The following is a 23,795-nucleotide window of genomic DNA, read 5'->3' on the forward strand; positions in this document are numbered from 1 at the left end:
ATGAGCGGGAAGGGCAGACTCGTGATCAGCGTAACGGAGTCAGTGATTGATAGTGTAATAAAGTACTGATTTTTCTTCGCTCTGGTTTAATTGTTGATGTCAATAGAGGCGTTGTTCGAGAGAAAGAGAGAGTGAGAAGAATGACAATGCGTGAGAAAATGATCTGGATAGCATGGTAAGTAAATAGTTTTAAGCATGGTACTTGGCTTGGATGATGGAGATAAACACCAATTTCCCCAAAAAACCAAATGATGTGGATTAAATCTGCTACGCTACATCAACATTTATTTATCTAGGGCCCTCTGTTGGAGTTATTCACCGTCGGACGGTGTCATGCGGCTCCTAAAAAACAATATACAGACGATTTACTATGATGACAACAGAGTGACAACAGCGTCCGTTTTGTCTGATGGGAGAGAAATTACTGAACGCGGGTGTGACAAAGACTTTTTCAGAGATCAATGGCATAGAAGCATTTTTTTTGAAGAGACCGCGAAACGCTTCAGCTGGCGATCGAGTTTTCTGGACATCAATTGGTCAAGTTTTGATCCACAGGGTGAGACACAAAGTCAAAGACAAAAAAAAAATCAATGCATTGCATTTATTCTCCCTTCCGAATTTTTAATACCAACATCCTTTACTGGGGCAATATACTAAAGGCTGACTAAGCTAAGGCACTCCCATTTAGCACTGGACATTCTGGACCCAGTCGCAGATCTTGCGCACATCGTCGAAGGACGTTCCGATTTGGCAACGGGTGAAGCGAAGGATAGTGGTACCGATACAGTTCACGTACGTCCGAACAGTTGGACGGGTTGCGTATCTCTCGCTCCGAGTGGCTTTTCCACGGCACAGCATCTGCAGGCTGTTCAGGTTGCTTGGCCGGCTGGGGCATGGGCATCGGCACTGGCGGGACGATCGGCAGCGATGGTGCATGATCGGTTGCGATGGCGGAACGATCGGAAGCGACGGCGGCTGGATCGGTACCGAGGAACACTAGGGGTGGGTTCTGCATGCCAACCGTAACCAAGATGGCACATCACGCTCTACGCACTTCTTGCGGTAAGCATCGAACAGGTGCCAGCTGGACACTGGAAGTTGATGGCGCCCGTAATCGAGCACTGGTAGAAAGCGGCTACAGTCGGCAGTGTTGGCCAGCAGGTCGCGACGGGCTGGTTGATGCACGCCGTCACGGTGTGCTCGATGTTCGCCGGCAGCGCCTTGAGCGAGGAGGTCAGAATGCTCGTCGGGATATCGCCGGGCTCGCAGCGCACCTTGTTGGTGGAGTCACAGGCCAGCGTGCGCGGGTTGAAGCACGTGTTGTCCGGGCAGGTGAATAAATGGTGCGCCCGGTACGGCACATGAAGAACTGCTTGCAGTTGATCGGGTTCGGCACCAGATCTCCGGTGTTCTTGCAGAGCTGTGGCCAGATTAAAATAGAATAAATGTCTGGGATGAAAAAACGACCTTCCTATTTAGCCATCTATGTTCACTATTACCTGTGCGCTCGCTGGCGGCGATCAAAGCCGCGAAAATTAGAAAGCGTTGCATGTTGGTTGACTCCTCCGACTCTGTTGCGTATGATGTTCAGTCGTCCGACAACGAAATATATATATATACATCACAACGAAGCTCGAGTCAACATTTGCAAGATATAATTCCAGGTAGCATATCAACAGTGATAAGATAAGAAGATCTCGTTGACATCAATGACCTATCTATTGTTTCGCTATCGACAGTAGATGCCAGGAACGTGTTTGGACGATTGCTTGAGCCATCATATTTTGGGGAAGATAGCAAAGCTTGTTTCAACATTTGACAAAGACGATCACATTGTGTTCATTAGTAGTTATCGTGGACGAGTAACAAAGCGGATGTCACCGACGAGGACGTTATCAGTCGTTTCGCTGACGAAACAGGAGTATCATTTCCGATATGTTTAACTGCGTACGCACCTGACAGTTAACGTTTTTGTGACAGATCTTGCGGAAGTTAGTTGATCGATACGCGGTTCAAACATTTAATCACCCAGGGGAATTCCCGTCCCTGGACGATCAGTGCGTTGAGCAGGCATGTCCGATGCTGTACCGATACGAGGTACAAGATTTTTTATGTGGAGGTAAAGCGTAGTAGCACGATCTTCTAGGACGATTAGTATTTTCAAGGGATACTATACATGAATCATTTGTGAAGGTCATTACAAAATGCTAAAGTAGAAGATTGCAAGAGAGCAAAATTCACCACACGTTAAGAACGCATGCACGTAGCGATTGGAAGAAAATTGTATGCAAGTTCTATATCAATCTCCGTGAATTCCCAAGCAGCAAAGCTGGGCGTAACGAGTACATCGTAACGTTTAATGTTAATATGTAAGAGTGAAGTCAGTTGAAATTGTAAAAAAGTTAACTAGAAACTTCTTCATTATAGCTTTTATATCAAATAAAGATACAACATTAAATTACAAAGGTAAGCTATATCTAGATAGAGTATTTATAGAGATTATAAGTAGCTCTTAGTAAAAACACTTGTATTTTGAGTTTTTATCTATTTTTATACACTCTTCAAGTTTTGTCATTAACCTTAACGTTCGTAGTGAAACAGTTGAAATGATTTATAAAATTCGAAAATAGTAACATCTTACTAATAGAAATGTAAGGTTATTTTTATAGTACATTTAAATTGCCAGATTTCACTCGAGTATAGTAGTTACTCAAAGATTCTCAAGCGTGTTTACAAGAATTCACGATAATGTAAAAAAAAATAATGAAATATGACAACCTACCTAGGAAATATTCCAATGCTATTCAATTATACATAAATAACAAATTGTGAAACTAACAATAAAACGTTTTCCAGTTAATTTAGTATAAATATTAGCAAAAAAAAACACATTATGCTTGCAGATTGAGCTACATGTTTAAACAGCTTAATTTAAGAACAAAGAGAAGGAAAGAAACGAAGGAAAAGATTGCACTTTTTAATACTGCGCGATACCAATTTTCTTTTTTTTTTTTATTAAATACATTTTGAAGAAGACATTTTTTGTTCATGTCCCTTCATCATTATGCTTCATATGATTCATATTTATATGTCATTCTTTTTTTATTTATCTTTTTATTTTTTTATAAGTAATTTTTCCTCGGTATAGTTGTTAGATTTATTTTTTGGCCTGTAGGTTTTGTTTGATTGATTTTTTTGATTAAATTTGCTTTCGTTTCATAACGCATTTATCTTCTGTCTCGAGCATATGCTGTTATAAATTCTAAACGTTACAAGGCGTTACGTTCTCTGTTCAATAATACATTGTACACGCTTGTATTCGTAAGCAGTCCACCTTGCGTGCAATAATCTTGCACTTGTGATATGTTGCTTGCGAGTTTATTCATGCCGGATCCATCTTAGCTAACCCTTGGTGCTCACAAACCGTAAAAAAATAATTTTTGTAATCTTTATTCTAGCATGTTATCCGTTAGAATTATCAGTGAACTCAACATATGAAAGAAGAAACGCGAAGCAAAGAAGAAAGTGCAAATTGATTCTCATTAATTGTATAGTTCTCGAGAAAAAATTGTACAAGCACACCCTCTTTACCATCTGTGACCATTTTTACCTCATGTTACCTTCAATTACAAGGCGATTGACCGAAACTAAAAGATGCTTCTCTGTGGAGAGCACGAGATTTAATCAGAATTTCTGCTGTAAAAATGCTCTAAAAAGAAGCAAATAATGAGCATCTCTTTGGGTCAAAGTGTGACATTTACCCCGCAACCTCGTTGCTCCCGTTCGATGAAGACGATGAACTCCGAGAAGATGGGCTTAATTTACCTTCAACTCGTCAACTGACACCCGAGGCATCATGTGAAGAAAAAGTCATCTTAAAATCCATAAACAAAGCAAAACAAAAAAAAACTACTACAACAACATGTATCCACACACGCAAGTTTTTTGTTGTTATTCCGTTCGTTCCTGCTCCTCTGGGACCATTCCCGGAGGCATGCCCGATGACATGTAGCGCATAGGATCGGATTGAATTTTTGCACTGTCCCTGCTCTTCGGTCACACACCTGGTAGGGCCGCAGAGCTCGCTCTTCTCGCACCATGGCCACCGTGCGCGCGTTGACTGGACGTTGATGGACGATTTCGAATGCGAACTGACACGCTGAAAACTGAGCCGGCCACGAGGTGTGAAGGATTGATTCTTACAAGTTTAATTTTATTAAACACCACGATTGGGGAGGAGGGCCACACGTACCAGCACACGGACAGTTTCGGTCAGCGTTACGGATCACCGAAGAGGAGTTATTTATCGCTCGAAACGGTCCAGTCCCCCCCCTCCCCCTCTTAGAGAAACACATTTTGCGTAGAGTGACATAACTTTTTTTCTTCTTCTTCTTCTCCTTACCCGCTCCATAATTAACACCTTTCGGTGGGACCCGTGCGTATGTGAACAGAGGTTTGATAGGTTGGCCGTAATGTGGAGGAATTATTTTTGCTTTTTTTTTTGCTGGAACGTGAATTGCTGCACTTTTCGTCGATTGTTCCAGCGATTCGATCTGCTGGAAGACGCACGTGCGATATTCTCGGCCGAGCAGCAGAGCCCGGTCGGGTAGCTAATTAAATTATTGATTCGTGGTGGTCTTCCTGTCAGCTATGGTACCGACCATGCTCGAACCGTACCGGGAAAGAGTAGCCATGTCGGGTTGAACCAGAGCTTGGGCTGCCTGGCTAGTTGGCGATAGAGCTCAACGGGAAACTGGGTAGGTAACGTTTAATCATTTTGTTTTCTCCGGAATATGTGAGGAAGTGCGGGGAACCTTTTTTGTGCTTGCAGTATCACACTAGAATTAAAATAGTAAAAAACGGTGCCCATGAAAATTGCTGAAATAAGTAAAAAAAAAACCCTACCTCGATGAAAAAGAGCTTTCGTGACGAATGGAATTACAAACCGTAGATATCATTGGGTTTCGTTGCTGCCGGCACACCGTTCGCGCGGGACCAGTAATCGGGCAGCACAGGCAGCCTTCTAGATTCGGTAGCCATGTTCGACTGATAATTGCATAAACTTTCACAAAATGACTCACGCTCACTGTTGGGTGTGCTTTTTTTCTTAATCTTTGGTTTTTTGTCTGAAACCCACGTGAGTGAATCCAGTAGACATGCAAAATGAACCGTCGGCGCAGGCACATTCCGACCCTTTGACAAAACCCGCCGGCAAAGGAAATCGACCCATTAATTAGCTATCGGCTGGGTAGGTAACGCTGCGTGCACGCATCAGAAACTTGGGGCTTGGGTATGTTAGGTCGAGAAAAAAGCGTACTTTAACAATCAACGGTAGTTGTTATGGGTCAACGGTTTTAAAAAGATACGTAATAGTTTTTTTTGTTGTGAATTGTAAAGCTTGCACTCCAAACCTTAAATTTTACAGAATACTTTCGAATAAACTTAAGTTATAAGATTTTATCAACCTGTGAGTCGATGGCTTCTGTACTTTTTGCAAAAAATATTAAATTTGTGCGTTTACTTCAATTATAAAATGGTCATTTTGGTATTTGGTACCATATCAATAAAGTAACCCACTATCCCCAGAGCCATCTACCGGAAAATGCGCTCTTAACTATGACACTAACAGAAATCTATTTGAACTCTCCTCAACCTGAACATCACCTATTTATTAAATGAACTTTAAACCCGTCATCATATATTCATTCATTGTCCCGCATTTCCGGAAAGGGGGCGGATTGCCGAGCTCATGCATGCTCAATGAGTGCTCTTGCGGGAAAAGCTGCAATCACGGCACCATATAATTTCATCCACTGAATGAATGAACCGTTGTGGTACACTTGTGAATGACAAATAGCACAGAGAATTGAATGAAAAATCATTTGCAAAACAATGCACAAACTTGCAACCCCCATTGGAGCCATTGTCCATTAGCATTCTCTACGAGCGAGGCAAATCTAGCCCAGCAACGGTTTCATTCACCCTATCTCGTAGCTACCCCAGAATGCGCTTTTTTCTTAACATTTTTTTCTCAATGACATGTACAACTTTCCTTCCCCGTGCGAGCACCATTGAGCAGATGAAGCACGAAAGCTTTAATTTCCGACCAGAAATGCAATAAAACGTGCATCCGGTTGTTTAGTACGGGTAGAACGAACGATAAGATAAGTAGCATTTGTCGAGTGGCACTGCGGTGCTGTAGTCGCTTCTCTCACATCCCCTCTGGACACGGATTTGTGTGCACTCACTTGGAAATTGGACAGCTTGGGACGGGGGACGCATTTATAAAACGCCTATCTATTATTAGTGACAATTATGACGGATGGTACGCGTTTAGCGAGCGATGCCTGCCTGCGATGTTGTTGATTTGGACGCAAGCAACGCGGTGGCTTTTTGGTTGGTGTGTTGTTGATGATTTAACAATTGTCGACCACAGCGAGAGTGTTGGGAAGTGGCATTTAGATGCGTTGAATGTTAGTTGCAGAAGCGAAGATGAGTTGCTCGCAATGACTGGTATTTTGGGGGCGAAGTTCAGGAAATTTGCTGACAGAGGGCGCTAATTGTATCTTGTACTTAGAGTTGAAGTTATCTCTCATCGATTAGCTCTACTCAGTGATTAGCTTACAATGCTGCTTTCAGACGATTCACTAGTTAGAAGTGTGTGCTTTTTCCTACAAAACCCGTTCGAGCTTGATAATCGTTGCATTTTGGAACATCATGAGCAGTGAAAAAGACTTTTCCGCTACTTCTATATGACCCAGAAGATAGTTGCGAGAATGAAGCCTTGTTCGTTGAAAAGGCGTTTTTTTGTGGACTTTTAAACCATCAATAAGTGAAAAAATAAGAATTATTCGATAAAAGGGAAATGTCTTCAAAAGCTGTCTAAGAACACATAATAGAAACAGTGTAACATTAGTGTTGCACTAAGCAGAAGTGCACACCGCGGGTCTCTTACTAGTTTAATTAGTCCAAGACATTAGTAAATAATACAAAGTTATAGCGTTATAATCAAAATAAAGTGCATAAAGATTTACACGCAAACAATGCTTACTAATAAATGAATTATTAGGGACTTGCGATTTGAAAGCAACCCCATTTACTCTCAACACTAATTCAGTCTCTAATATCTTTTATTTATCTTTCTGAACAAACAAACCCATTCACCATTCGCGCACACTTTTATCGCCTATCGTCCGCTTATAAAGACATGTTATATTTATACTTCAGTCTACCGCAATGCTTACTTTTGCGCAGTCTTTGCCCTGAACAAGCCCATTGAAGCATGTGGACGACGAAGCTTACCCTGCCTCTGGTAACCTTGGGCGCGCAGCGGCCGGAGTGTCGATCCAGTAGTGCTTTCGATGTATGGATACCTAATACCAAGCAAAAACAAAACCTAAACGACGATTGCGTCAAACGCGGTAGCCATTGTTGTTCTGCTTGTCGTATTCCCTTGGTACGCCCGCGCCTGCCGCGCCTTTATTTACCCTGGCTAAGCTCTTTGTACGGTGTGTTTGTAAAAATAACAAAATTAGCTCGCCGTCCGTTTGTCGCAAAGTGTGGAGAAAATGGAGCACACAACCCTCTAATGTCGGTGTGGCAGTTTGAAGAGGTTCTAGATGACGCGACACACCGGTCGTAACGGGGCAAAGAGGCGCATGTTGTGGTTTTGCCTAGCCACGGTGCAGACATTGATGATGGGTGCAGTTAGTCAATTATGCAGCAGTAGTTTTTGTGCTGAAAAATTGATAAGATATGGGTTTGTTTGAAGGAGTACTACTTTTAGAGGGATAATTTATTAATTTATTAGAAAAGTTATACTGAGAATAGTCGCTATCAAGTGACATTGGGTCATAATTCATTGCACACGTATCTAGTTAAATCAAACGTGACGCGCAAAAACGAAATCGGGTGGTAAAATAGAAAAAGAATAATCCTATCAGATTGAACAAATCCCTTCCCAGCATGAGCTTGATTCCGAAGAACAAAACCCCATCTCCCCCAGAGCAAAGATCTCACGCATCATCCTGGTACGTTTGCTTGTGAATTTAAGGTAGGCAAGTATAACCATCCAAAAAAGATACAGATTGGCAGGTATGTATCAAAAATCCTGTCCTCAAGGGTACTTGGTTTGAGGTGGCTCAAGGCACAGCCACTTGACGTTGATCTAGGAAGCATTTGGTGGCCAAAGGCATTGCGGGCTACCGAACGTAACGTACCGCTTCCCATACAACCCAGGGGCGTGAAATTTGATCCTGCCGGTTCGTGGAGCTGTGCTTTCCGAATCGCTCGCTGGCCCACTGAAGCCGGTGAGGACGAAATTCGGGGAAATAGATTAAATTAAACACCCGTCCAGACGCAGCGTGAGGCACCAAACAACGAACCTTCACTGATCTTCAGACACGGGCTTGTCACCTTCGATTAGGGGGCTATGTTTTCGCTGAAAATTGGCTGAACCAGGCCTGCGCAAGGCGTCGGCTGGTTGACGGTGCGTGAATGCTGAGGGTAAGGAGATTTTTTAAAAGATCTCAATAAAGATATGCTGGCAAATGCATAATTGAGTGTTAAAATATCATTTTGAAGCGTATTTTATTGCGTTCGAAGTTTAAATGAGACGTCAAGTGATGGCTCATTCGATGGTGCAGTGTCTTTAAAGTGTCATGAACGATCATGAGATGTTGAGATTTAATTTGAATTTTTATTTGCATTATCTTTATGCAGTTATTTTAAGCTCATAAGGAAGCTCATTTATTAAAAAAATAAATAAAAACTATACAAAAATTTAAAATACTGTTCAAGCGCAACGTAAGCTTGTTTCAGTAACGAATTATGGCGGCGAGAATTAGGGGAAATAAAAAGCTTTTTTATGAAGAAAAACTATCCTCTATAATTACATTCATTATACACCACGGGTAAACCATTTCCTGTTGATGTCAATGCTGTTTTTAGCTGAAATTCAAATCTTGCAACAAATGTATCATTGAGATCATCAAAAACTAACTGCCCACCATTCCGTGCACAAAAGTGTGACTTGAAGGTGCAGTGGTAAAGAATTACCCGCACCCTTCCAGTACATCGCCACTAACATTGCATCGCACTGTCGCGATGGATTTTGACCTCCAACGGGGGCAGTCTTCGTACACGGTTTGCATGTATGCGCCAAGCATTACGACAAGCCCGTTAGATAATTATCCTTCGGACCTGATGACGGTCCCGGGACGAAGCGATCACGTGCAAGGCTGTTCGAAAAACAAATCGTGCACGCATGACGATCCTGCCTCCCTGCAAGTGTTGTGCAGCGAAACGGTGGCATGCAGAAACCCAGCCCCTTCCCGTCCATTGACCCGAGGGAGTGCAGTGGTACCTGTGTTTTTGGGTGTGTTTTTTGTTGTTGTTGTTTCCATTTTCCCAAATGTTTTGTTCGCTTGTGGGAAAAAAGGATTGTTTTGTTGAGATTATACGCCGCCGTGTGAAGGGTGAAGCTCGACTTTTGGGTTATGGTTCGGTTCGGCCTTAGTTCTGCCCCACAGTTATGTAACGATTTGGAGGTAATATTTTGCTGCAAGTTGTGTTTCGTCCTCTTCGAACGAAGCTGTCGAACAGAAGACAGGCTAACGCGAACAATTGGGCTGCTCTCATTAAACATCTGTTATTAGCCAACGGCATGAGCGTATTGTGTGTGCCGTTGATGAGGGATTTGTTTTCGAACATTTCACCTTTCGCGGTGCACAGAGGCCCACAAAGACACAAAAGCACACAGACGCACAGCCACAGCCATGGGAGAACGCACAAAATAATAAGAGAAATGTAATTTCAATTCTCAAGCTCTTAAGAAATATGTTCTTTCTTTCACCGTTTTCCGTTTTGTCGATGAACCGGACTGTAAGGGTAGGTAGGTATAATCACACAGAAGCTTGATGCGGGTTGTTGTTGTAGGGAAGCCTTTTCCCACACCATTTTGAAGAAGTCATGTTTGTGCTTTTGTGCTGGAGGGAGGAGCAAATTGGAAGGATATTTGATACTGTTTATGTACGGGTGAATACTTACTGGAAGTTTGAAGTTGAGCTATCGGATTGATCTGATTCAATGTGGTCTAAAGTAAATTATCTAAAATAACTCAATGTAATACAATGAAAAATATAATTTAAATTTTAGAGCATTTTAATCAATGCATTGCATGAATATATATACAGAAGTTAATAAATAATTTGAATCTTGAAACATTTAAAGTAACATTTTGATGACGTCATGTTGTTGTTAGCACTTACCTGTTCTTGGTTGTAATTTGTTAAATATTATCTGTTTTTTGTTGCCTTATTTTGATTTCTATTTGAATTGTAAGTATTGTATATCGTCAATTGGATTTTAATAGTTCAAATATATTGTTGAATTACTTTGTTTATTTCTCTTCACATTTTTAATGCAGTGGACCTTGTAGTCCACAGTAAAACCTTATTCATTAAAATTGACATTGTAGTACAATATTTTTTTATTCAGGAGTAAGTTGTAGTAAAATATCATATAAAATAAAACTATAAACCATTGATTGTATTGTGATTTTTAGTTAATTCTGCTTATGGTTATATAGCTTTCAAAACTGTGAGAAGGAAAAAAGCATTTGATAATTATACCAGCCAACATGTTTCTGTAATTATTAATATACCACTAAGTATTCCAAACATGTTAATACTCTGAAACAGTTTCTTTATATTCGTTTTACTCTTTTTCCTCGTTTTATTTTACTACTCCTATTTTTTCTTGCATAGTGGTCATTTATTTATAGCACCTTTGACAAGTATTTCGACCGATTTGGTTTAAAATTGAAAATGCTTTATTGCTTGGAATTGGTTTAATTTAATTTATTTATTTCAGTATCACAACACGTAAACGTTAATGTGTATCTCGACTTGAATCATTAAAACTTAACAATTCATTGCGACGATTATTGAACACATACTAGTTGGTGAAAAAATCGAAGCAGTAAGAGCATGTGTCATGAGCTAATGTATTTTGTTTAATTTAGGTTCATTCTTATTACAATAAGTTATTCAACATGCTTATGTGAGCGTTTTAAGCAACGAATGTATTACTTTACCCATGCAGAACAGCCTCATCGAAACGAATCATTCATTCACTATTAACCATGGTTAAAACAAAAGCCAACACTTCCCATCTTACGTACAAAAAAAAAACCCAACTTCATCTTGCACCTGGATCGTCCCTTTTCCCCTTCCCACAGTGCCAGCTGGGTGTACACCCTTTTCCCGCACCCTTATCAATCAAAACAGGTGAAAAACGTTCCGTTTAATTTCCGCTCGCGCGCTATCTCGATTACGAGCGAATCATCCGGTTACAAAGATGCAGTTGCATCCGGCAATACAAGGGTACACATAGGTAAGACTGCCCACTGACCTGTTCCTGTCGATGCGTGGCTGAATCCCTTGGGAAAAACACATTGGCCGCAACCGGGTTTGCGGGTTTTTGTTTTTTGGTGTTTCAATTATCCCGACCAGTGGCCCTTTTTGTTTGGGCTTTCCGTGTGTTTCCGTGTGTTTTCTCAATCGACTGTCAAGCGCACTGCTGTGAAGTGATCGTTTCCTTTTTTTGTTTTTTTTTTTTAATAAACAAAATTATGGTCCTAGATAAGAGGTGTGTTGACCTACAAATGCCGCCTTCATGCGCGTGGTACGTGTGGGAACGCGTGAAGCGGAGAGGGAGAGAGCGAGCGTGAGGGAGAAAAGCAAAGGGACGAGGATGATCTCAGCAGGAGCAAGCTGCGGGTGTCTGGTAATTGCTACCAAAAGTAAAGCGAAGATAAAATCTCGATCGCACGGACAAACGATCACGATGATGGCACCCCTTGCAGTATCGGTACGTACGTTTTCTTTTTTATCCCAGCTTCAGCACCTTTTCGGGGTATTCGGAATGTTGTACAGGATATCGTATCCGTCGGGATGCTGTCGCCAACGGGGGTTTAAACAAAAGACTTTAAAGTAATCGATTCAATGATCTAGCAGGGAAGAAAGGCAGCGTGCAGGTAGATCGCACAGAATCATAAGGTCGTCACTTTTTACCATCCGACACTTAAAAACCCAATCGTTGCCCAATGTTTGCCGAGAAGAACAATATGACCTGCTGCACCCGGTTGTTGGGGAAAAAGTTGTTGCTTACGCTGCAGGGCGAGATGCAGTCAATTGCCGGAGGATGTTCGGAACCATCAAACACAGACACAGAGAGAGGTTAATCTCTTGTTTGTAGGGCGATGCAGCTTCGCTCGTGTAAGTGTACGAAATCGCACCGTCAGCTCGTTATCTCGCGTTACAAACTTTAATCGCTTGCAACAGGACTCAGTAGCAACAGACTACCGGTGTAGGAAGGGTGGTTGCAGAAGATGGATACAAATTTTTGCATCGAACCATTACGTGGCCTGGCACATAATTTATGGCGAGCGATCGCTCGCACCCGGACCGGGAGCATATCGCTAGAAGGTTGTGGGAAGTAATTTTGTCGTAAATCATGTGGGTCAGGTTCGTAGCTACGTAGACGTAGCTCCAACTACTGCTAAATCCCTGGCAGGACCACTGTGCTGTATGGTGTAGCGGTAAAACCAAATTGAGCACCGGGCAACTTCTGTTCGTGCTTCCGTCCAAGCACGGTGCGGGCTTGTAATCCGTTTGGCGCGATGCAATCACCCGGGCCGGAGGGATGTTCGATCGCTTTGAGATTAACGGCCGCCGTGAACGGGAGTGGACGGGTTGGACGGTTTTGGGATGTGAGGATGTGAGGGTTGCTTTTATCTGATTGAAAATTAGGACTGATTTTCCGTCACCAGAGGGTTCGATGCTGGCCCACAATGGTTCGCCTTAATCGGACAAACTTATGCAGTGGAGGTCCAGCTCCAGGATCGTTTGCATACGATTAGGGTAGGTAATTTGAATAATTATGAAAAGTGGCTTACTGTTCAGTGTAGGTATGGATCGGTAAATCACCACGACACGGTTTTGATGTAAGTTTAGTGGCTTACGAATCGCCCACGGGTAGACTGACGTTCAGGATTGCTCCAAAATTCTTACCACTGCCCTTTTTGGGAAGCATTTTTGGAGGATATAAAATCAATAATTCGAAAAGAAAACAACACATTGAGCTTTGGCTGGATTCGGTGCTGCAACACTGCTATTAACAGGATTGGGTCTTGAGAGGTAATGCACAGGAAGCCATAACTCATCTCGTTGCATTTGTGAACTATGGAGCTTTGCTCGGCATTTAGTTATAACTTTTTAACGTTTTAAAAGTATAACTTTACATTACATATTGATTGCAACAGCAGGTAAATTGCACACCGAAGCGAGTGCTGCCCCTAACCTAGTTTGTGCCTCATCATATTCGCAGCCCACCGGCACCAACGTTCGCAATGCGGATCTAACGCGCAGAGGCTGAAAGGTTGAAATTAAAGCCCGGTGTAATTGCTATAATAACAACCCCGTTTGCGGCAGGTGAAATACGGCTCGGGTTGCATTTCATAACAACATTTCAAAATTTAATCAACAGTTGGTGGCGACGGTGGTGTGGGATTAGCGCGACCGTACCGACCCGATCGAACGCCGTGGATGGGGGCACAGGCGCCAACTTCAACTTGGCGCTGCACCGCCAATTCCTAGAACGCGAAAGCAACAGTGCAACAGCAGTGCAGTGAAATCAATTATCGAGCGAAGCGGTAATCTTTCGGCTCGAGATTTTTGCCCAGCCTGCCAGCCTGGCCACGAGGTGGCAGCAGGTCGATTGATCGAGCGAGCGAGCGAGTTGTCTGCCCACCGTAGGCAGACCCGGGACACCTTCTGGCCCGAAAAAGGGTATCGAATGTTTCAATCAGTGTAAACAAACTCATAACTTACGGGCTTCGAGATGCGATTGTGGGTTTCGCGGTTTGGAAGCCAGGCGCGGTGATGGATGGAGCCGTCGTGTGTGCAGAAGTTTTTGGTGCGGAAACGTCTCAATCCGTGCACTGCTGATTACAGCCCCGGAGTGATCGACGGGCCCGTATGAAAGGGGAGATCCTCGTAGGCCATGATCTGGTTTTCAGAATTGATTTATCGGCAGGCAATTAAATGGCCGTATGGGCGAGCTGGTATGGACGGGTTTTCAACACGCAAGCTGAAGTTGTCGGGTTTTTTTCTGCGGAGTAGCTTACATCGGTAAGATCACGCAGAGAAGTTATGGGCTTTATTGTAGCTTGAAAGTGAGTTGGAAGCAGTTCGATTTCGATAGGAAATTGGAGGTTGAATTACGCAAACCATGGCGCGGTGTTTGAGGCGTGCTGCTCAGAATAGCTGCCAGATTCTGTAATCGTCTACAGGCCTTGCATTAGGCCTACCTTTACCTAATGTTTGAACTTCACGCAATTGGACATTCTCTTCAAAACAACCCATTCACAGCAACATTCTCTACTGTGCGTACGTAAAATCAGTTTATCCTAAAGGCTACCCAAAGCTGAGCAACTCGTGCGCCGGATGTAGCGGATTGTTGCGCAACCGGAGAAAAGCACACACGCCACATTAAAGGCTGTCTTCCGTGTGGTGCGCCGGAAATCTGACCAACACCGTCCCGCCAGTGGACAATTTGACAGCCCTCCCCTTAAATAGCCTTTAGGGCACGGTAGCAGTTCAGCAGTGAGCATGAGCAGCGCTCTTTCGAGATCGACGGCAGCCACACCAGCGACAGCTTCACCTGCTCGGGCTGGTTGAGCATGGCCGAGCAACACCCAGAGCGGGGCACAACCGATTTCATGACCCGGGCTCGTGAAGGTGAGCCCGGCCTGAGCGCAATAATTTGAAATTTAAAATTGTCCATCAATTAGCGCGACAATTAAGTTCACCCCGCAAGTCTGAGGGTTCTGTCTTCCGTTCCGATTTTAATTAGGCAGGCAGGCAGGCAGGCGAGCAGTTTCGGCCCCGGATCGGCAGGCCGGTTGCTTTGCCCAATTGCCCCCGTGCTGTTGGTCGTTGCCGCGTTTTGACGTTTCTTTGACGTACTGGGCTCCGAGGAGGCAGCGGGAAGCGAGTGAAGTCGAACGAGCGAGTGCCCTAACATGACAGGTGGAGGTGGTGATGGAACCGGCGTTACGTAGCTGGTGACATGACATCAACAAGGCAATTTGTTTGTCTATCCGCTTACCCTGTTGGTTCCCCTCCCGCCAGTCCTGGGCACTGGGGGAGGTTGGAATATCTGCGTTGCGTTGCAATCGGGTGGCCAGTTGAGTTGCTAGCCGTGTGCTAGCGAGCGAGAGCGCGAGGATGAGGGTAGCCGGCGTAGATAAGAAAATGTAGATAATTACAGCTGATTATTATGTCACTTGGGTGCAGCATGTTATGTCTTCTCGTCACCCGCCGGTCACTGGCGAGATGGCCGGTGTCCTGTCGTATCGGAATGCGCCGATTCCTTCGGTACAAGCGAAACGATCGGAAGGTGTTGATCAGGTTCGGTAGCATTCAGTACACGATCGAGTATCCGATCGATCAATTATCAGGTTGGTTGGTGGGAGATATTGGCATGTCTAGTGGTGGTATTTCCCACGCTGATCTTGAATTCCAAGGTTGAATAAAAACATGTTCTTACATGTTTAGCTTTATTGGTATCAAGTTTCATTCTTAAATTCTAAAAATTGATGTTCCACAAGCACGATTTTCGATTCATACTATCCTCCAAAAAGATGGTGATGGTGACAAAGTAAGCCATGCCAGCTGTGTCTTCGCACTGCTGGAGCTCACACTCGATCTAGCACCATCCAGAACACCAACCCCCAAGTGTGCCTGTAGGGCAGCTGCTCCAACCAGAAGCCCCCCCCCCCCTTGTCTGCGAGGCCTATCGTGACGCATCAGAAAAATCTCGCCTGTGCAACACAGGTAGCTCGCTGGCATGGAACTGAGCTTGATCTGAGTGGCCTGCGGAGCGGTTGCGAGCGGCACTCGTGCATGAATATGCCCCGTTAGAATTTAGATGCCCGTTCGGTTGCGGCGGTACAGCGGGGAGGATGTGGGAAGGACCACAATAACTGCTTTCTCATTTCGCACCGACCGCACTCGGAACGATTATGCGATGAGTATGCGTCACGAAGACGCATTAGAAGAAAGACCTACCCGGCACCACGTCACGAACACGTCCGTGGGTCCAGCAAAAATCGATCATCCCCATCGTATGGAAGACGTAGCTTTACTCCGGACAAGAGAGGCGAAAGAAAAAAAAACCACCATCATTGTTCATTGTGTAGCGTTATTGGATCGTGAAGCAGGCACCGATCTGGTGTGCGGTGTTCCAGCTGAGCGTCCCAAGCGGTGGTATCGACGGCGTACCTTTTGGCCCCGGTGAAATGAGGCCAGGCTTACACGGACCGTGACAGTGGTTTGGTTCAACGAGTTGCGGCTGCTGCTGCTGCTGCCGTGCTGAGATCGTGCTGAGTCCTTCCGGAGGCACTAACCCGGTAGCTTCAGACCGCTCAGCAGTTGGATCGTTCGCAGCGGGTGATCCTACAGCTTCCCGCTCGGGGTGTGCAGTGTGGATTGGGAGTTTAATTAAAATTTCCCTATACTTGACTGCCTTCCTAAACGGTTCAGGCTGTGCGGGCAATCGCTCCGGGGTGTCCTCCCTGTTTCGGGTCCTGCGAAATCCAGAAGCTAGGATCGTATTAACATATCGACTGGGATAGGCTGGCGTGCGAGCTGGAGCAGTCGCGCGATGACGTGCGCTAATGTCCGCTCACAAAGCGACCAGCCAGACGTTCTCACGACGCGCTGGTGTGCGCTGGAATTCGTGGAATTCGTCCATCCATGCGTGGTAGTAGGTAGCTTCGAGGTCAACAGTTCTCGGTGTTGAGATGAAGTTATGGCAGCTCAACAACAGTGTGTTGGGGTTGTTTCTCTTTTCCCCTCCCACCCGGATGTCAAGTTTAATCGATTTCGAAACGGGGCAGGACTCATCAGGAGTTCTGGAGCACGTGAAAGATCTTCTTGTTGGATTCAATTCCTGTGTGGGGGGTTTTGCATCAGAATGTAACTCCATGTTGCATTTATAGTACTTAGTTGTGATGTTCGCTTGTCAGCTCAGAGGCACCGGAGCTGTATCGATTTGGGGTTTTTTAAGGGAGATAATTTACGATCAACATTCAAGTTTGAGCAACAATCTCAATCTACCATTGATTGAATATCATAACCATAAACCAGTGTACACACACACACAGTGCGGGCGCCTTCGCGAGGCGTCATGAGTCATTTTGATGTTCTCTTTTTTATAATAACTTCGAAAAACATTGCTAAAACCCATCCCATAACCACACCGTTCGCCTTCGCCGAATCGACTTTGTTCGATCTTTTATGGGAACGGCGTCACTTCAAGCTGCTCCGAGAGTGCAGCAAAGCATTTGCAACAAAGAGCGGAATCGTCCACGCGCAAACAAAATCCACTTTCCGGTTAATGTTGAGTTTTACTGTCCATAAGTCATGTTTGATGGCCGTTCGTGTGTGTGTGTGTGTGTGTGTGTGTGTGTGTGTGTGTGTGTGTGTGTGTGTGATGTTTGCTGTGGAGGAGGAGGAAAGGGATAGAAAGGAGAAGCAGCAATGGCAATACCAAACGGTGAGTTTTATCGCCCGGCACCGGCAACTTCGCGTTCGCGCTACTCAGCTCCCGGCCCACATTAAGCTTTTATGAGCTACGATGATGATTGGAACGAAAGCCAACAAATAAATTACGGCTTATTGGGCGTTTTTATGGACCTTTGCGAGGCGCATGGGAAGGGGGGGATAAAAGGATGGTTCCGTGGGGTGTTTTGCGGTGTTTTGTGACTTATGAGGCGATTGACTGTGGGCTTGATGAAACGAAACGACTCTTACAGCAAATCAGGTGCACTATGGTATCTGCAGAGGTCCTTTCTGGTGTTCAGCCTGGATGGGGCCAGTTTTCGAAGGATATGTTTCCGATGATGAAACGAATCATCGACCATAGTTATTGGACCCATCAAGCGATCGTTGTTTGATGAGTGGTCAGGCCAAATATTGTGCTGCCTCTTGCTCTTCCAGGGACTCCAGTGATTCTTTGCTGCATCCCACTGGAGCCGTATTTTTTATTGAAGGGATATTCAAATACGATTTTCTCACGGGTGTCACAAGTTCGTTGCACGGAGTGGATATAAAATCGATATTTATTAACTTATGGCTGATTAGCTCGAGCAGCAGGAGCCACCGTTAAACCTTGTTCAGCTTTTGGAATCGATTTTGTTCTCCATATTTTGCTGTTGTTCTCACTGAAGACTTACACGCTTGTAGCTGAAACAATGTTAAGGACAGCGTCGCGTTTTACCGCTCACCTTACCTGTCGTCCGATCACGAACTCCAAATTAAAACCACCTTCCCCACCAGACGGATCAGAGCCTGACGGAGAAGGTCGTACAAAAAAAAAACGCGCAAAACCTTTAAATCCAACGACACAGCGCAACTCCGGAATGCATTTTAGTTGTCTCACTTTTAACAGCCCTCTCGTCCCGACTTTGATCGGAAACGGGTTTCGCTTGCTGATATTTCACAACGTCTTATTAGCATAATTATTCGCTCCCAATTGCACCGATAATTGACCCGGCTGCCAATTACGCCGCAGCTTCCAAAACCAAACTACCCCCCCCTTCCCCTCGTTCTTTAGGTTCGACCCCGACAACGATTGACGCTGAGACGTTTGCGCGAAGAAGAGATCATCCATGCAAACCGTTCGCCAATGCGTCATGCGCAATTGGCTCACTGCCATCGATGCGTGTGCCTGGAAAAAGGGTGCACCGCCCGTTCAGGGTTGCTTTGTTTGCGCCCGCTCGCTCGTTCGGGTCCTGCCCCCCCCCCCAGTCCACTCTTGGTTGCTCTCTGTCTCTGTGACGCTGAATCACGCACAACGAATGCACGACACCCGGCGGACGTTTTCGGGTTGCGTTTAAATTGCAGATTATTGCGCTGTCCTCCGAAAACCCGCGCACACAACTTCCCGGCGCACTGCAACTCATGCGCTTAAAATATGTCAGCGAAGCAAACACAGTGACAGTGTGTGCAGCCTTCGATTGGACGGGTGGGGCACCGTGGCGACACATCCCAGTTGGCTGGGGTGTGACGATTGTCGAATTTTGTTGATGTTTTGCATACAGCCCGGTTAATGGTTTGACCCTGTGCTTGGAAGGATGTGCGCCCGGCAGTGGTTTGATTTGTGAAACGAGAAAGCATGGTTGTGTGTGTGTGTGTGTGTGCGTGTTTGTGTGCAGTCATTTCTGGAGAAAGAGTTGATTGCGGGTGTCGCTGCCTGGATGTTGGATGGTCAACTCACCTCCCGAGGGGTTTGCGCGTGATTGATGTCGGAGAGTTCTCCCGTCCCAACCCCTCCCCATTTCCACTAAAGGAATCGGCAAAGCTGGAATAAGTGCAACGCCGTGCACATCGCTTGAAAGCTGTTGATTGGTTCGCTGAACGCTCTTCTGGCGGCTGCTGGGACACACAGTAGTCGGTTGCGGGTCACGTAATGTGCCGCGCGATCCAGCATGCGAACCCGCGTGCCTCAAACGGTAGCCAATTGCAATTATCTACCTGGGGCCTGCCGGTCGGTGTGTGTGGGTCCGAGCGATGCATCCCTTTTGCGCGAGTGGCAGTGGGTTGCAATAATGCCAGTTGCAAAATTATAGGCTTGCACACGGCGCGCGGTGAACGTGTTTCGTGCTGCAAGGTCTTCTACGGAGGGCTTCGGAAACCTTCTTTGCAACGCGATGGCGGCGCCCTGGAATCGCCGGAAATCGAATCGCATGTCTGATTGATCGATCCACACACATACACAAACACACACATACACACTCCCAACGATCGAGTGATCGAGAGAATCGCGTCGCTGTTTTGATCCCACGGATTGGTTGTCGAGGTTACTGTGGACCGCTGGTTCATATATCCCACACGAGAGGGAGTGTTTGGGAGCTTTCGGGTTCGGTTGTCTGGGTGGTAATTTTCAGAAAATGGCTACCGAATTTACGATTAGCTCTGGCTATTCTTGAAATCAATCTGATACCGTTTTCGTGAAGGTGATGCTTCTAGGAATTGGACCCTCGACACACTGCTGCCTGCTGTTGACCCGCATCCCAGAAATTAGCCCAAATTAGATCAATTAGATCGAACCTTGTCGGACAAATTAATGGAAGTGGTAGAATTGCTCATTTCCCCGAAAATAGCTCCAGAAGAAGAGGCTCAAACTATCGGTTCCATATTCCAAGCACGCGGACTCTTATCAATTTATAGCAACACATCTTCACAGCAACACAGTACCTTCCAGTGTTCCGAAATTCCAAACATCCGTGTCGAGATGTCGGTGTGTCGGTGTGGAGAGGGTAGAGCTTGCTGGTACATTGATATCTTATCTGAAGGGAGCAACCGTGTCGATCAAGCTTCTACACATGCGGTGCTATCACAGCACGATACTTTATAAAAGATGTCTCGAATCGATTGTACGGCACAGTGTCAGTGTCTAGTGCGGAGGTAATTTTTCGTTTGCAACAATGAAGCTACTGGTTGTGCTACTCGCCCTTGGGGGCATTGTGGGGCTGCATGGATTTAAGGTAGATTGATTCGGATCGAGTGATTCCATACGGCTAGTGAGAAAAAGGCAACATGTATAAGCCATCCATCATCCATTCCCATCGCAGATCTGTGACCGTATGGCACCCGGTACGATAATGGGAAGTCCAACGAACTGCAGCGAGTTCTACATGTGCCGCGATGGCCGACCCGTCCTATTCGCCTGCCCGGAGAACATGTACTTCGATGTGGATACGTCCGCCTGTGGCTACGAAGCGTTCTGTGCCGACAACGATGTTGACTTCGAGCAGGATCCTTACGAACCGCCCGTACCAGAGTACAGACCGATCGAAGCGAACCCATCGCAGCTCGTCCCAACGCAAGCCAGCGTGTGTCGCGGTGCTGCTCCTGGTGCCGTTCGCACCGATACGACCGGCTGCAGCGCATTCTACCAGTGTACGAAGGCTGGCCCGCTGCGACTCGAGTGTCCAGCCGGTACGCTGTTCGACAGCAATCGGTTGGTGTGTGATGCGGCCGATATCGTTTCCTGTGCCTACGCACCACCGAAACCTTCCATCGGTGGTGATGGCAATGGCAGTGGCAACTTGCTCGAGATACTGTGCTTCGGCAAGAAGAATGGCTACAAGTTTGCGCACCCGACCAACTGTGCACGGTACGTCGTGTGCAATGGGCGTAACAAGGCGCAGGAGTTTACCTGCCCGACCGGAACGGCTTACAATAAGCAGCGCAAAATTTGTGACTTTACGCACAACGTAGAGTGCTAGGGTATCGGGGAGGGCTGAATCTGAAATCGATGACAAAAAAACCCCGATATTCCGAAAGGCACGTGCTATGCCTCTTCATTACAGGTGGCAGGGAACGGCTGGTTGATTCGAAAAATGCTTCCGATTTGAACGGGGGTTTTGTTATTTTAATTGGATTAAAAGCATGCATCAAAACGGAGGGAAGGACATAAGGACAACAGTAGTGCTGAAGTTGTCCTGCCCTAGTAGGGAATGGTTGCAAACAGACGCGTTCGAACTTTTCGATTCCTTCATTGATTGTTTGGTTGAGTTTGGGTGCGCTCGGAAGGACGCAACATTGGTCGGTCAAGCTCCGAGCAGCTGCTTGGTTCCGATGTGATCGCTTCCGGTAATCAACTCAACCAGAAGCTAAAAAGAGCCTTCTTACAACAGCTAAAGCACCGAACGAAAGGACCAGCAGACAAACGTGCACAAAAATATGAATAGTCAATGAAGGACGATAAATCGTTGAGCCTTGCTGCGGTGGTGAGCCGACGTGATGACACCTAAGTGATGCGTCTGCGTAAGGTTTTGTTTTGGGTTTTGAACATTGAATTCGGAGCTCTCGGTTGGTTTTTGTTCTCGATTTCTGGTTTGTGCAAATGGCCCTGTTAACGATACGTCTAATTAATACGCGCTAATTCGTTAAGAATGGTGGTGGTGATATGGTGGAGGGTAAAAACAAAAGGTAAAACAAACATGGGTAAATAAATATGAATAATTCAAAGCGGTATGAGCGGTAGCATAAATTAACGAGGCTAAGAAAGGGGGACGAACCATTTGAAGGCAAAAGTGGTACGGTAAGAAGGTGGTGCTTCTTGTGGGTTAAGGTGCAACTTGTCGATTGTTTGTTCTGAACAAGATAATACAATTAGAACACGCAATTGTCTTGTACTTGTTAAGTTAAACTAGCCATTTGTAATGGGTATGATAAATGGAAGGAATAAAAAAAAAAACGCTTATTCCATAACGCTTTCAGTATGCTACCATTAACAACGAAGTATAAATCAAATCTTTAACCTCTTTTTTTTACCTTTGAGAACGATAGTGTGTCACGCTTTGGACGTTCCATCCAGCGGTCAAGATTGATAGCGTTCGATTAACGAAACTATTCTAAAGATCGTATTAGAACGATCGTAAACCGTACCGCATGTCCAGCCGGAAAATCTAATGAGCGGAGCGGAGCGAAAAAGGTCCCCATACACCCGATGACATACACCCGTCAGCGGATGGACTGTCCGCACTGTCCAAATCGGACGGTTACAAATTGCAATCAATTAATTATGATGTTGCGTTCCATTGTGGGCGCAAAACTGGGAAGGGTCGTGGGAGCTTGTTGGCATTGCTTCCAAAAGCCACGCAAGTGAAAGAGACGCTTTGACGCATCAAAACTAATCTTTTGAATCTCTGTTGGGTAGCTACGCGGTGTTGGCGGAGTTTGAAGGCTCAAGCAGCACCGGACGGGAGCGGTCTGGAAGCACGAACCGTTGAACAATTTAATTTCGTTTCGTCGCTAGCTGGGCATGGAAACAACACACAGACCATACAAAAAAAAAGAAAGCAAACAAGTTACCATTTGAACACAATAATATCAGCACCGCAACGGGCCCGAAAACGTGCCAAACATCTCGAGTTCGCTAATTAAGTCCAATTTGCCAACCGGGCGAAGATTTATGGCTGAGCTCGAGCAATCAAGGGAGAGGCGAGCGGACCAAGAAGTGACTCCACCTTGAAGATCTTATGTCGCAGGTCGCGCACTATTCCCGTAGCATCCCCTCCCAGACCTTCTGTTTTGCCGTCTTTGGTAACACGAACGCACGGAACACATTAGCACCCAGATGGATACGTCCCTCAGGTTCATGGGTTGATCACTTAATTTTATTCTAATCGCCGCCGTCACCGCAGCCGCCAGCAGCAGCAGCAGCAGTAGATCCGCAGTCACGAAGCTGCGGAGCAAAGATCAACGGCAGTGTCGCCGACAAACCATCCCCGAATGCGCACTGCGGCGAGGAAGGTGACATGTTCGTAAATTAAAACTGGAAATAGCTTCCTTATCGCACTGGCCCGGTCTCACGACCGGCAAACCCCGAAGATGTTCCTTCAGCTCGTATGGGTGTATGTGTCTTTGTGGTTGTGTGATCGATCTTCAGAATTACCTTCCAGAGTGGGAGACCCGTTTCGAGTGGTGGTGGTGGTGGCCAGTCTCGTGTGACTGGTTCTGTTTGATTTGGTGTCTTAACTCTCCAGGAATTAAAGAACCCAAGAGCAACAATAACAACAAACACACGCTCGAGTACGATCTCTGGCGGGATTGAGACACAGGGAACGATATTAGTTCTGTTGGACATTAATTTTATCCCATCTCAACCTGCAGCACCTACGGCAAAAGGGCGAAGAGGAAATGGACGCTGGCAGCGAG

At 45.5% G+C, this 23,795-nt stretch overlaps 2 protein-coding genes across 2 annotated transcripts; one reads left to right on the top strand and one right to left on the bottom strand.

Moving 5' to 3' along the window:
* Window positions 1–796: 796 nt before the first annotated feature.
* On the bottom strand, window positions 797–1,566 carry LOC121602128 (the record flags this gene model as incomplete). The annotated part of the gene is made up of 3 exons (XM_041930892.1): window positions 1,500–1,566; window positions 1,055–1,420; window positions 797–996 (listed from the first exon to the last, which is right to left on the bottom strand). Coding segments are annotated over exons 1-3 (618 nt in total), but the record flags the coding sequence as incomplete, so codon positions are not given.
* An 18,931-nt stretch (window positions 1,567–20,497) lies between these two features.
* On the top strand, window positions 20,498–22,052 carry LOC121602127 (protein obstructor-E-like). Its single transcript, XM_041930891.1, has 2 exons — window positions 20,498–20,614; window positions 20,702–22,052. The coding sequence occupies exons 1-2, from the start codon at window positions 20,555–20,557 to the stop codon at window positions 21,356–21,358; spliced, it is 717 nt and encodes a 238-aa protein (XP_041786825.1). The 5' UTR covers window positions 20,498–20,554; the 3' UTR covers window positions 21,359–22,052.
* The last annotated feature ends 1,743 nt before the right edge of the window (window positions 22,053–23,795 follow it).

Source organism: Anopheles merus, unplaced genomic scaffold (genome assembly GCF_017562075.2).
Source record: "Anopheles merus strain MAF unplaced genomic scaffold, AmerM5.1 LNR4000310, whole genome shotgun sequence".
Lineage (NCBI taxonomy): Eukaryota > Metazoa > Arthropoda > Insecta > Diptera > Culicidae > Anopheles > Anopheles merus.

Bases quoted from the DNA above. Each gene is read 5' to 3' on its own strand.
- LOC121602127 (XM_041930891.1), top strand. From the start codon at position 20,555: ATGAAGCTACTGGTTGTGCTACTCGCCCTTGGGGGCATTGTGGGGCTG. The intron at 20,615-20,701 runs GTAGATTGATTC...TTCCCATCGCAG, and splicing joins TGGGGCTGCATGGATTTAAG to ATCTGTGACCGTATGGCACC.